The sequence below is a fragment of the Physcomitrium patens genome, chromosome 22 (assembly GCF_059467195.1).
Source record: "Physcomitrium patens ecotype Gransden chromosome 22, ASM5946719v1, whole genome shotgun sequence".
Lineage (NCBI taxonomy): Eukaryota > Viridiplantae > Streptophyta > Bryopsida > Funariales > Funariaceae > Physcomitrium > Physcomitrium patens.
In genome coordinates, this window is record NC_143431.1 from 15,134,412 (window position 1) to 15,149,579 (window position 15,168).

Below are 15,168 nucleotides of genomic sequence, written 5' to 3' on the forward strand. Positions count from 1 at the left end.
TGTCCGATTGATTTTTCAATCAGTCTGAATTGAGGGTGCCGGCTCAAGTTTGAAAAAGTGGGCAATTGTGAACTCTGATTTTCCATGCCTGTACAACGACTGCAAAATTGGTCGCTCGTTGATTAGACAAAGGCAAAATCATATCTGTTTTGGGTTGTTCAGAGAAGTGAAGATCCATCATACCTCCTGTCATGTAAGTCGACGCGTTGGGTTGTAAAATCAAGCGCATCGACGGCCCAACCTGTCAGTCGCTGCCAGGTTGCACATGGAAACAGGCTCTAAGGCTGCCGGTTGGCTCTCCAAATTGTGGACTCAAGTTTGAAAAAGTAAGCCATTCTAGACACTGATTTTTCACACCTGTACAACGAGCGACGCAAAATTGTCGATAAGACTGAAAAGGTCATGTTTTGCTATAATGTAGGCGACCTTGAACAACGATCAAGAGGCTCCAAAGCCTGCCACTTCCTTCACACCGTGCTAAAGCGACTTGGTCCGTGCTGCCCCGCTCTGCTACTAGTACTACCCCATGAGGCGCCAGACTTGCTCATGACTCCCAATTCTTAGCCGAAGCAACAGTAGTACTCAGTATTCCCTGTACAAGCGTTACTCGCAGGATGAGCCTCGTGAGGATGTGAAGACGAGATTTGATAGTACTGGTCTGCTAATCTCCATTTGCTAGGAGTTGTTATACATTTTTTCCGAGCTTTAAGTCAATTAGTGGTTACAGGTAGATTCGTTCGATTGCTTGCAATTGGTTTTAAACTTAACAGTCTCAGCGCTGTAATTGATATAGCGCCTTTGCAGTGTGATGCGATTCAAAACTCGAGTTGCTACAGGTGAGACTTAACCAACCTTTAAGTGTCATCTCAGCAACTCTGGGATGTGAAATCATGTTCCGATGCAAGAAATGAGCGGGGAAAATGGTCGCTGACTGATGGTGAGCTCACCTTCTTGTGTTGGATGATCGGTTCAGATTTGGTGATCTTCTTTGTGGGAGAGTCAGATTGCAAGAGTCAAAGATGACTTGCAAGCCACAGTTGCGAGCTTAGGCAAACTGACTTGCTATTAACACTGCTTTTCAAAGGCCGAGTCTTTTGGCTCACTTCAGATTCTTTGCAGGCAAGGCTTTAGACTCTACTTGGTTTGGAGTTAGCAGCGAGTGTAGCAACGTAATATTTGCGTGACGTGACAATTGCCTTGTTTCTGGGTTAACACAGCTATTACTAGAAACCATATTGTTACAGTGACCTCAACTTATGGAGTTTATGGAATATGGGGACGTTGCCAAGTTTTTTTATTCTGTTATTTGTTGGACAGCCATGGCATATCTACGTGCTTGAAATATCTGTCTGTGAATACATGTTCGCGTTGTTAGATGTCATTTTAAACCTAGGATCTCTAATTGATTCAGCTCATATGTTTTTATTATTATTTTTAGGTTTGCAGCTGTTTGGAAAAATAAGATAGCACGGCCAACTTGTCCAGAAAAATGGAAGTTTTTGGTGGACTAGTGTTTCCAATGGAACTGGGATTTCATTGATCCAAACTGTAGTATAAGGGCAAAAGAAAACTTTTTGTGGAACTTTCAGAGGCTCTACATTAAAAATGCATGAAGATTTTATGGATATAGATTATATGAGTTAGGTGATTTGAATGCGAGATTATGGAGAATAATTGCACGTTACCAACCTACCCAGTCCTTCCATTGGTGAAGGAAGTAGTGACTTGCGATTGTTTCCCATAACCCTACTTGCTTTTGAGTTATTGTGCATTATTTTAGTACAAGCCACTTTGAGCCCTTGATCCTATTTAGGATGGAGTTCAAAGAGGCTGTTTAAGATTCTGGTCACTAAGAAAGACTGCAATACTTTAGTTAACATGCTTGAAAGCACCTAATAATTGATGCTTTGTTATGCTTGATGGAAGATGAATGGTACTTCAGGAAGAGTTTGCAGTTTCTAGCACTCTAAATTCCAATCCTTTCGTCTTATCTGATTAGGTATTGGCTTAATGGCAAGAATTGGCTGTGTGGAGATCATGGCTGTATGGAGATCATGCATCAACAATTGTATGCAAAGCAGGTTATTTAGTTGGTGGAAACCCAATTTCAACAGTATTGAGCTGGTAGGCTCAAATGGTCTACTTAACCTCTGCAAGGAAACAATAGCCAAAACGCTCACTAGATCAAGTGAAAAACATTTCATGAACAAGCACCAATGTGTCTTGCTATTCCAAAGACTTTCAGAGACACATGATACTTTGACAAAAGTTCAACAGTCAATATCCTTTGATCTTGATGAAAAACTGTTTCTTGTGCTTCAAGAGCTTCTCCAAGTTCTCCAGGATGTTGAGAGGGTCATCCAATCCAGCTACGTCATCACTTCAGAATGGCTGAGAGCAGCTATTGAACAAAGTGATATGAAAGAGACCTTTTCAAAACTCATATATGAAATGCAATGGCATACAGATGTCCTTCAAAGCATCTGTATGGACTGTATTAGAATCTCCACCATCACATTTGAACTAGCATGGTGCTTTGGTCAGTTAAGTGTGAGGGATGAGTTTGCTTTATTAGCAGCCAATAAAGAAGATGAGATAGCTCTGAAAAACAGTTTCACATCTTTGAGGTTACAGAAATCGATTGAGAGAGATTTTAGAAATCAATTGCTGAAGAAGATGGAAGCCCTAGAAGATCAGCTTGCATCACCACTTGGTGGTTCACATCAGCTACTTGAAAATGAAGATCAACACAAGGAGCAATCAACAATTATGTGCAAGGATTCAAATGAAATCAACTCGGTTACTTCATCCTTAAATTTATTTTTTTTAAGTCCTCAAGACCTGCTCAATTGTCTCAGTGGAGAATTAGTTGGTTTGGGTGCCAGTGGACGTGTGCAAAGGATAAATCTTCTGGGAAGCACCTTCACAATGAAGATTTTTGAGCAGAAGAATACAACATCCTTTGATCAGGAAATGGCAGCTATGCAAAAATTGGGGCATCATCCTCATGTTGTGCACCTCTTGTGCTATTCTAAAACAGACGACAAGTGCTTCTTAATCATGGAAAAGATGGACATGGATCTTTCTCAATTTTTGCAGGAGAAGAAAGTAAAAGGCAATAAACTTTCAGTTGTGGAGGCTATTGTGCTGATGCTCAACATTGCTGAAGGCATTAGGTACATTCACAGCAAGCAAATGGCACATTGTGATCTTAAACCAAGGAATGTCCTTGTGAATGTTGAAGTTGATCCCCTAAGCAAACTGTTGAAAGCTTGTGCAGTGAAGATTACTGATTTTGGTTTGACCAAAACAAAAAATGTTGGCAAAACATATACAGACCAAACTTGGGACACAGACACCCTATGGTATGTGGCTCCAGAGGTTGCAAAAGGAAAGGACAATAGGAGTAAAAGAGTGAAGTTTAATCTAATGAAAGCTGATGCCTACAGCTTTGGTATCTTATGTTCTGAGATTCTGTCTGGGGAGAAAATGTCTGAAGACCAACCGGCAATTGATTTGAAGAAGAAAGTGAAGGCTAGTGATAGTCCAGAGTCTAGACCAGATCTTTCAAAGGTATCATTTCCTCCATTGTTGGAGTCTCTAATTAGGAGATGTTGGGCTGAAAATTCCCGTGTCCGGCCAAAGTTTGACAGGATCTGTGAAGAACTGAGGTTCATCAAAGGGCTACTCCTACGAGGTGAGTTGTTTGCATGCAAGATTTTCTTTTACATCACTGGAGCCTGTCCAATTTTTTACCTTACTTGAGTGCAGGTTTTGAATATTTCAATTTTGATTGCTTGATATCAATTTTACTCCCATTTTTTTGGCATTATGATTCTTAGGTGATCACAAGATACTCGAGAGTGATGACAATTGGGAAGAACTTGGATCCAAGATCAAGGGGGCAAAGGTATGCAAATGTTCATTTTGAAAATTGAACTGCCTCAAATTTCCAACACAGTATATGATACATGAATCCAACCAACATTTGCACATCTGAATGTGTTGCTTCACAAGTTATGTCAACATGAAAAACTTTGTGATTGAATTATGTAAGGTCAGTAATCAAGTTTATGAGTTATTGCAACTTGAATCTTGTGTAAAATTTGAGCTCTAAATTCTTAAGATTTCCTTGGGCTTATGTATAACATTGCACTGTAAATATCATTTGAACATACATTTAGTTAGATATACTACTTTCATGTAAAAATTGTAAGATTTTTTGTTTTTACAATAGTTTTGTTATTGGTTTAGAAAAATTGTAGACAGACAATCAAACCTTTTGGTTGAAAAGAATTTCTTAAACCCTTACTGATTGAATAAATATGTACTAAGAGTAAGGATGGGTTTGTGGTACACCAATGAGACAAAACAGCATCAAATATCATGCAGACATTGCATTAGTGGTAATTTTGAAGAAGGTGAAAAATCTTCAAATGTGGCTGCATCAATGAAAGGTGTAAGACAAGGACCATGGGGACGTCATGAACCAAATAAAAAAACAGGTCTCTTTGATCATGTGGCTGCTTCTATTAAATGGATTAGGTTGAAATACCAACAAAATCCACCAGGAATTGGATTATTAGAGGTGGGATATCTTGAACTGGATGGAGAAGAGTATGTGGAGAAATACTCAAGTGATATCATTGGAACCACCTACTGCAAGGTAACTTCTCTTTACATCCTTACTAAGTAGTATTATCAATTTCAAATGCTGCCATTTACCTTGTTATGCAGAAACAATTTTCATTCTTTGGGTATGGTTTTGCTAAAGATTGTAATGGCTACTGTTTGTACAACTTCAGATTGATTTCAAGCCTGATGAATACATAAAACAAGTTACTGGATCAGTGGCTCGGCATGAGGTTACAGTAGGAGATGATAAAGTTGGTCTCATTTGTGTGTCATCCCTTACTATACATACAAATATCAAAACTTATGGTCCATTTGGTGATGATACCATGGGTACTCAATTCAAAAGTGGTATTGGAGAAGTGATTGGATTTTTCGGAGCAAGCGGTGTTCTTCTTGATAAATTAGGAGTTTGGATAATTCCTAATGATCAAGAAGATGGTGATCCAAGTCATCTTATAGAACAATCATAGATTACAAGGTGAAGTTCTTAGTTTTATTTAACAAACATAAATTTGATTTAAGTGCTTAGTTTTGTTTCTTTTATCACATCATAGATAGTTTAACAAGTTTGTTGTATTAACTTTCTAATTATTTTACTTTTTTTTGTTACTTATTCTTACAAAATATTTTAATTAAACTAGGATAAGATATGTTCTAATTTTTTATTCTTGGTGGATTTTGTTAGAAACTTGAATTTTCATTAAATATTTAGACCTTGTGGTGTATTCTATAATTATATCTTTCTTTTTATTTATTTAATATAAATATAGAAAATATTGCATTTATTTGATATTATCTTTTAACAATGTAAGAATAAATAATATTAGTTTTGATTTGATTAAATAAAAATATTTCTTTATAGAAAATAAATATAAATAAAGTCAAGTTTAAGATAATAATAAGTTATTATTCAATAAAATTACATACTAAATAATTAATTTTATATATATATATATATATATATATAATATTAATATATTTTTTATATTAATGCTTATAATTAATAATAAAAATAATGATCATAACTAAATAGAATTAGGTTTAGGATTTAGGTTTGAATTTTCAAATTTATTCTAAATTTAGAATATTTATTCCTTAGAATTTATACGATTGCTATTCTTGATAATATTGTCATATTATATGAAATCTTGCTTAAAAATACACCAAGCTCCTAGTTGTAGAAGATAAGTTGAAATGCAAAAATAATCCTATTATGTCTAATAGAATCTTAAATAACCTTTGGTGGATCTTAATAATCTTGATTGAACTTTGACTAATCCAAAATAAACTTAAAAGTAGTTATAAAAAAAATACAAAGAATTTCCAAACTAATTCCAAACAAAAATAATAAGAAATCTTAAAAAAATATAAAAATAAACCTTTAAAGAAATAACAATAATCTTAAAGAAATACTAGAAATAAAAAATATTAAAGAAACAATAAAGAATTTTAAAGAAATTCTAAAAATAAAAATCTTAATGTAACTCTAATTAAAATCCCAATTGAATCTTAATCAAACTCTAGGTCAAATCTTAGATCAAATCTCAATTGAAATCCTAATTGAACCTTAACCGAATTCTAGATTAGATCCTAATGAAATCTTAATGAAATCTTAAATCCTAAAAAAACCTTGAACAAGTTTTAAATCAAATTCTAAGCAATCTTAGACCAAATCTGAAACCAAATCCTAATCAAATCCTAAATCTTAAACAACTCTCAACAAACCTTATAGCAAATGAAATCTCAACAATCAATAATCAAACCTTTAATATAAACTCAAAATTTGCACATTTTTTAATGTCTTAGTAAAAAATAAGCACAAAAAAGATCAAATCAATTTTACTTACTAATTGAGAGAAATGCAAGATAATCCAATTGGGTATTAAATGGCTTTTTACTCGAATCTGAATATTAAACTTCCAATGTCAATATTTCCTTCTTGAACCATTGAATTGCTTCTAAATTTCAATTAAAATATTGGAAATTGAGTCTAATATCTACACAAAAAAAAATTTACTTCAATTTAATTGACAAATTGCTAAAGATCTTAGAAATACTCACTAACCTTCAAACTCCAATTTCTAAGACCTTGATCCATAAGAACCTTCATATACTTTGATCTAATCCTTTGATTGTCTTCAAAAATTTTACACATATTTACAACTATTACATAAATACATTGTCTAAAATTCACTTGTATATATACCAAAAACTAAAGAAATCCTCAATTTTATAAACATATTTTTATTTCTCAAAATCTAAATCAACTAAGAACATTACTAACTTTAAAAACTCCTCCAAAACTCAATATTGACTCAATTGATATAAAACCAATGCCTAAAAATCTCTCCTCAAGTTTTCTCTTAAATTTTTTTTTGATCTACTAAAGGAACTTGGATTCACTATAGGTGCATGGTTTTGTGACTCAGGGTCTGATTTTGACCCAGTGTCATGGATATACATATGTATTCTAATAATTACCTATATGATAAGGTAGAAGTAAATAAATGTAGATTAATTTCATAAAGTCTTCTAAAAAAGCTTCTTAGAAGCTTTATAGACACAATTTTGACTTAAGATGCGTTTGTAGGTTAGAAACTTGGCCAACAAGTTAATCATGTATTGGTAGCTTATTGAACAAGTTAACTCCATATAATAGCATGTAAAAAAAACTAACTATGTGGTGCATAAATAGACAACTTGCCTTGCAAGTTAAGACATGTGGCTAGCAAAGTCAACCTATATTGGAGGTCCTATAGAATATTGCCACGTAGCTCTTAATTAGAGAGTATATATGGAGGCAAGACTGAAGCCTTTTTCACTCTTGTCAATGCCTTTTTAGTCATTAGTCTTGTTATAAGACTTTCTAGTCTCTTGGTTTTTAGCAATAGTCATTCTAATTCAATAATATATCATCTTGGAGTGACTTTTTAATTCTTTTCAGTGTCACAAGAATGTATTGAGGATTTTTTTCTTCAAGATTTGTGCCCTTGATACCTAGGTTAACAACCAATCATCTTTGGATATTAATTCTTGTCTTTTTCAAATAGATTTTGCTAAAATCTACTCTTAACTCCTTTCTACACATGTCTAAATCATTTAATTTTTCAATCTACTTTGTTTTGCCTTATTTATGATTCTACAAAGTAGAAGCCTATTTTACAAAAAAACAACATTAACACCTTTTAGTTTTGCAATCTTTTTAATTATTATCTATATTTCTAAGATGATTTGCTATAATATTTTAAAATAAGATCTTCTAAAATATAATATTTTTTTTATTTATTAGCTATATTATATTATAATAATATATTTAGAAATATTCTAATAAATTATTAACTATTCTTTAAAAAATATGATAAGTCCAAATCCTATTATAAGTCATGACTTTTATAGAATTATCAGCAACACTTAACCTTCTCTAGTCTACTATCAACATCTTATAGTACAATCCTAAATCCTAATGAAATCTTAAAGTCTAAATCAAATCTTAATAAAATCCTATAAAAGATTGAAACCTCAATTAATAATAATTCAACTATAGATTTTAATATAAACTTTATAGACCTCTTAATTACTTGATTGAAAACAAATAAAAATAATTTAAAGAAGATCAAACTTATCAAATAGAAAATAAATTTTATAATTTTTAATAATAGATTACTTAATGTCTGTTAAATAAGAATACTTGATACTAAAGAATTAGTCTAATTTAAGTCCACAACTTAATTTTTCTATCTACAATAATCTAAAGTTACTTCAATACATCAATCTATACTAACTTAATTATATCTCTATGACAAGATTGTTTTAATTTATAATAATCTTGATAAGATGTATAAATTCTAATCTATTAATTTGATTTTAGCACAACCTCAATTAGATAATCTTTGTTTCTTGACTTAATAAATTTTATTTTTTATAACTATTAATTTCATTAACGATATAAATCTTTATAAATAAGATTTTTTGATATATTTAGAATAGATTGTATCTTTTTGTCTTACAATATAGTGTATGCAGGATTAAAAAAAGCTAGTAAATTGATGCATGGATAGTTTAGAGGATATAATAGATGATTAGGAAGAAAAAGTAGTTAACATTGGATATATGATGTTTGGTATCTAGGAATAAGTATAAGTTATGAGTTTGGAGAAAGACAAGTAAGTAAAATAAGAGACTTATGAGAGATAGGATTACAAACATTTATATTTAACTATAAAAAAGAATCTATGGATATTCAATTCATAAAAGACCTTTAATATTTGAATTTTATATTCCTTTAACAAAATTCCTAAGGATGCTTGTGGAGAATTCATTTAAAAGTAAAGTGTCTCTATCAAATCCGATTACTAAAGATAAAAGAGAAGAAGAAGAATTTGATATACCATTAAGTATATTTTAAATATTTGTTGCGACATAATCTAGTAATGCCTTATCTTCAAATTTAAGTCCATTAATTTTGACTAGAGGTCATTTTAAAGTTTTTCAAAATCTTTTTTTTTGCTACCAATAGAAACTATAAAGTTGTTAGAAGATATAGATTATGAATGTATTTTTGGAAATATAGAGATTCTAATAGGAAAGAATAATACTCAAGTTTAAAAGAAGATAAAGGACATATTGGTAATTCCAATGGTAGCAGTAAGTCTAGTAGTACCAATTACAGTATAAATAGGAGCATTGGGAGATCGTACCACTAGCATGGCTTGATTACCAACTTTTAGTGAATGACCAAGTACTGATTCAAACTAGTATTTGTGTCAATTTTTGATCGCATGTATAGCCAATAATGGTAGAACTAAAGATATTTGATTACGATGCTGTCAATAATCTTAAAAGATACAACATTTGAATGATACAATCATCAACTAGTGGATCAATTTTTTAATTGAGAAGCATTAAAGAATGCATTTTTAATCCTTTTTTGCCCAATTAATTTTGTAGATTATCTATTAGAAAGACTAATTAAAATAAAATGATTCAAAGAGAGGCGATGGAATCCTACTATGGCCGTGTGGCAGATATGCTCTGTAAGTGGCTATATAACCTAATGCCGGAGCCTTTTGTGTTATCTATATTGATTAATAGATTGCATCCACCTGACCTCAAGATATTTGTCAAAGAAGCCTAACCAGATATAGTCGTTGTATGTCTTATTAGAGCCAAAGTATGGAAAGAATGTCATTGTGATCAATTTTTAACTATGGAAGGGACTATGATTTGAGCTCAAAGAAGTTATCTAGTCTCAGAATGGAATAGAATTGCAAGTGGTTATTTCAAATTGATAACTACAAGTACCAATTTAATTACTAATATACATGGAATAATCAATGTTGTGTCATTGAAAGCCATACTGCTATCAATAGGAGTTCTATTTTTCTAATTTTCTTCTTATCAATAGCCACTAGTAGCTACAATTGATTTGCTTATAATTTTAGATTCAAAAGATATAAATGAAATTTTTTTATTAAACTTGATTAAAAAAATAGAATAATTGGTAGTTAATATGGCTAAAAATAAATCAAAGCAACAGAAATCGACCAATACAAGGCCTAATATATGGTTGAGTAATTATAAGGACAAAGGCCATTTGATGACCAAATATTCTTTGCCACTACAAATAACTGTGCAATGTATATTTTGTAAAGGAAAATATTTAACTACAAATTTTTGGAATTTACAAAAGCAACAATAATTCAACCAACTCACTAGAATGTTAATGAAGTTCAAATAAGGAATATATTTGGCTGGAATGGAAATTGCTCAAATAAACAAAATTAAATGTTTAATGATTTTTAAGGTTCAAATTATAATCAAGGATATGCATCAAATCTCCAAAGCTATTTAAAAGATCAACATAGATATTAGCAATATTCTTAAATATTGCAAACAATTTCAATTTCTTCAATACCAAGAAGATAATCGAGATTGTTTATCAATCCAACTTAGAACAGGCTTAGCCGGTTTATACTAATAGAAACATCTAATGTACTAGATGGTATAAGATAACAACCACTTTTTTGTTATTGTTCTAAATATCTAGAATATTATGCTAATGACTATCCTAATTCAAGAATTAATGATGATTATGTCCTAATTTGTGGAAATTGTAAGCAATCTGGATATAGTTATCAATAATGCAATGCTCTATTTAATTTCAATAATTAGAATTAGCAAATGCAGTTGAATAATTTGACAGAGGAAAAAGGTCAAGTTTAATAAGAACCATCAATGCATCGAGTTGAAATAATTAATGCAGTAGTGACATGAGGCCAAGAAAAAGAAAATGGTCTAATTAAAAGAATAGAAGAGCTAGTAGGAGACAAGGACCACAACTTAGAATTAAGAAATAGTAATTCAATAGCTGTGCTAGGAAGCATTCCAATATCATATCAAAATCCAATCCAACACACTAATCCAAAAACCAATACTAATATGGCATTCCAATAAGAGTCTATTTTAATTTTAGCCAATTCAATATTAGAAAGGTCTCATGATACTTCATATCTAATAGATGATTTACTAGTCTAAGAAAAATAAAAAAAAACACAGTCAATAGTATCAATTTTTGTACGAATAAAATGAAAATTGCTACCTCCAAAGACACAACTAAAATCAATGAAAAAAAATGGAGCATTGGAAATTGCTTCTAATATGGAATCTTATGATATTTTGAAAGATCTAGACCTAATCCAACCCTTGATTTTAATGAAGCAACTTTTAGCAGTAATACTAGAATGTTGTTCTATATTGAATTTATCATTAATAAAAAATAAACAACTAAGTAAAGCAATTTGTGAGGTCAGTTTGAACCTTGACGTAGGTGCACCAACTAATGATGTCTTAATTGATGGAGTTATGATTTTTGGCATCCAAGTAGATGGTAGCTCTAATGTAAATTTGATGAATGCAGATATGATAGAAGCTTTGGATTTGAAAAACTAGTTGCCTACCTCATTGATATTAAGCATGGCTAATCATAACCAAATTAAATCAATGGATATTTTGTAGAGTATTCATATTATCATTATTGATATTGAATATAAAATTGATTATATTAATTTTTGATTATAAAATTTAACTTAATTGTATTCAATTTTATTGATACAATCATAGTTATATCAAGCTAGAGCATGGAATGATTGGGATCATAATACTCTGATTATTAGAAAGAGAACAAAAAAGATTATATTGCAAATATATCCAGTGTAGAATTTGACATGGACATATGCATGTAAGCCAATAATTACATATATAAATAGATAGAAGTAAATAAAAGCAGATAAAAGTAAGTTAATTCTATAGTATTTAGTATGGAAGCTTCCTAGAACCTTCATAGATGGTACTTTGACTTTATAGGTGTCTTTAATTGACTTTTTGGGATTAGAAACGTGGTCAAAAAGTTGGCCATGTGCCACACATGTTGTTAGCTTAAAGACCAAGCTAATTATGTGGCCTATACATAGAAAAACTTGCCTTGTAAGTCAAGGCATGTGTTCTATAAAGTCAACACATATTGGAGGTCCTATAGAACGTTGCCACGTAGTCCATAGTTAGATAGTATATATAGAGACAAGAGTGAAGCCTTCTTCATTCTTGTCAACTCCTTTCTTGCTCCTAGTCTAGTTTCAAGGGTCTCTAGTTTTCTTGTCTTTTGACAATAGCCATTCCAGTTTCTTTCTTAATATACATATCAAGTTATTTCTATTTTGTCATCTTTCTTTGAGAAAAGTCTCATTTGTTTATTTTTTTTTATCAAGTTCTTGTTCTTGAAAAATTGACAAGAGTACACTTATAATATTAGAGCTTTGTCTAATCTTGATTAAGAGTGGATTATCCCTTTCTCTTGATAAGACATAAGCGTATTAGAAGTTGTGGATTATCGTCTTCTAAACTGATATTGTCCTAAGTATTTTCTTTGTTCTCAAGTCCTCTCTTCTATTTTTCTTGAGTGATATTAGATATCTTCTCTTTTTTATGTGTTATCATGGCAGAACTTACTGAAATGAAGAGTGCAATGGCACAAATGTAAGAACAATTGAGAAAGTTAATACTTGCGATGCATCAACTCAATTTACTACTATAAAGAGTAATAAGATTGGAAGGAAGTGAAGATATAGAAATGATTGAAGCTGCTTCAACATCTACACCAAATCATATTCCTTCTCCTATAAAAAAATATCCTTCTAGTATTAGAGAATCTATTATTGCTTTACTTGAGAAGTTTGATGGCACCAAATCAAAGTTTAGAGGATTTATCAATTAAGTACAACTTGTGATTGAACTTCAACTCCAAAGCTATCCAACTCTAAGATCATAAGTTAGATTCATTAGTGCGCTTCTTTCAGATTTAGCATTATCATGGTTTCCATCTTTTTTTGAACGATAAGATCCAATATTGGATAATCTAGAGGCTTTTTTGGCAGAATTTTGATCTATGTATGGAGAACATGATGTAATTTGTATTGCAACCAACAAGATCCATATTTTGTAACAAAACAATCGATAAGTAATGTTGTATGCTTCATAGTTTTGACAACTTTTAACTGATAACAAGTAGAATGATACTACACTTGTTAGCCAATTTCTGTATGGATTACAATATGAAATAAAAAATTTAATGCTCAACTTATCTGATCCTCAAACATTGAGTCAATCAATTAACTTTGTTGTGAAGTATAAAAATCATCTTTTTGAATTTTGATCTAAGAATCATACAAATGGATCTCAGTATTACTATAACTCAATGGCAACACTAACATCTCTTTAATACATACATTCAAAAATAGAAGATATATAAATTAATGGAATAATTTTCAAACCTCTTACTGAGCAAGAAAAGACTTGTCGTTGTTGGAAAGGATTGTGCTTATATTATAAAGAACCTAAGCGTACTACTCAATATTGTCCAAAGAAGCAACGCAACCATAAAATGAGGAGTACGGCTATCAAAAAGGATAGTATGTCGAAAAACGAATTTTTCCAGTTACAATAGGGATCGTGCGGCTAGAACCTTGTACAACACCTTATAAAGGTCCTATTCTTTCCTCAAAATCCTCTCTTTGTTTTATGATAAATATTATTTTAGGACCTAAACATCACAAAGCGTCTACCTTGGTAGATTCAGGAGCCTCAGCATGTTTTTTAGATGAAGAATTTACTAAAAGACATAGCATACTTTTAGTGAAGAAAACTAAACCTTTTCTTATAGAAGTCATAGATGGTCGTCTGTTGTCTTTAGGAGATGTTACTCATGAAACCCTTCCTATAGAAGTAACAATTAATGGTCATAGTAGCTTTGTAATATTTAATATTATTAGATCTCTTTCTAATCCAGTCATTTTAAGTTTATCATGGCTAGAAAAATATAATCCTAAAATAGATTAGACTTCTTGGAGTCTTGACTTTTCTAAAAGTATAACTAAGAGCATAGTTAATCAAATAGAAAGTCATAAGTCTAGTATAATTAAACCTATATTTGTAGGTGTAAGAGCTTTCTTGCATGCTCCAAAAAAAGGATCACCTCATGTCATTTATGCCGCACTTGTTTTAACTAGTGAAAAAACTTAAAGTCGCATTCCAAGCCAATATCATGATTTTTAAGATATATTTGAGAGGAAAAATATGGATACTCTTTTGGAACATTGTTCTTATGATTGTTCAATTGACCTTCAAGAAAGAGCACAACCGCCATTTGGACCAATCTATAGTTTATCACAAAATGAGTTGGCTAAACTCAAGGAGTATATTAAAGAGAATCTAGCCAAGAACTTCATACGTCATTCCAAATCTCCAACTAGAGCTCCAATTTTATTCATGAAGAAAAAAAATGGATCATTGCATATGTATGTTGATTATCGAGGATTCAACAAAATCACCATCAAGAATAAGTATCTGCTACCTTTGATATCTAGACTCCTTGATCAGTTGAATCAAGCTAAGATCTATACAAAAATAGATCTACAAGGAGCATACAATCTGGTATGCATCAAAGAAAGAGATGAATGGAAGACTCCATTTTGAACAAGATATGGACATTTCAAATACAATGTTATGCCTTTTGGACTTACAAATGTACTAGCAGCATTCCAACATCTAATGAATGATGTCTTTCAAGAGTTTTTAGATGATTTTATTGTCTGTTATCTAGACGACATCTTAATCTACTCTAAGAATACAGAAGAACATGAACTTCATGTTCGTCATGTGTTATAAAAACTAAGAGATCAGGGACTCTATACCAAGATAGAAAAGTATGTATTTCACACTACTCAAGTCGACTTCTTAGGATACATCATTTCAAATAATGGACTTATGATGGATTCTAAGAAAGTTCAAGCTATTATGGATTGGAAGATCCCAAAAACGATAAGAGATGTCTAATGCTTTTTGAAATTTGCCAACTAATATCGGATCTTCATCAAAGACTTTTCTCAAGTTGTAGCTCCACTTACATGTTTGACTTGTAAAGACAAACTTCAATGGAATCAAGAAGCAGAAATAGCATTTGAAGCTTTGAAGATAGCCTTT

The 15,168-nt window shown here is 31.3% G+C and overlaps 1 protein-coding gene across 6 annotated transcripts; it reads left to right on the plus strand.

Moving 5' to 3' along the window:
- Nucleotides 1-471: 471 nt before the first annotated feature.
- Nucleotides 472-5,244, plus strand: LOC112275124 (uncharacterized). Of its 6 annotated transcripts, none has more exons than XM_090246081.1 (6): nt 472-836; nt 974-1,119; nt 2,000-3,697; nt 3,843-3,910; nt 4,376-4,666; nt 4,806-5,244. In XM_090246081.1, the coding sequence occupies exons 3-6, from the start codon at nt 2,011-2,013 to the stop codon at nt 5,103-5,105; spliced, it is 2,346 nt and encodes a 781-aa protein (XP_090102207.1). In that variant the 5' UTR covers nt 472-836; nt 974-1,119; nt 2,000-2,010; the 3' UTR covers nt 5,106-5,244. The 6 variants fall into 6 exon arrangements, with proteins under 6 accessions (XP_090102207.1, XP_024360941.1, XP_090102208.1 ...); XM_024505173.3 differs by having other exon boundaries at nt 473-836; nt 4,367-4,666; XM_090246082.1 differs by having other exon boundaries at nt 489-836; nt 1,439-3,697.
- The last annotated feature ends 9,924 nt before the right edge of the window (nt 5,245-15,168 follow it).

Coding starts and splice junctions, on each gene's coding strand:
- LOC112275124 (XM_024505171.3), top strand. CDS start 809: ATGCGATTCAAAACTCGAGTTGCTACAG. Junction 837..1,999: donor CAAAACTCGAGTTGCTACAG/GTGAGACTTAAC, acceptor TTATCTGATTAG/GTATTGGCTTAATGGCAAGA. Junction 3,698..3,842: donor CAAAGGGCTACTCCTACGAG/GTGAGTTGTTTG, acceptor TATGATTCTTAG/GTGATCACAAGATACTCGAG.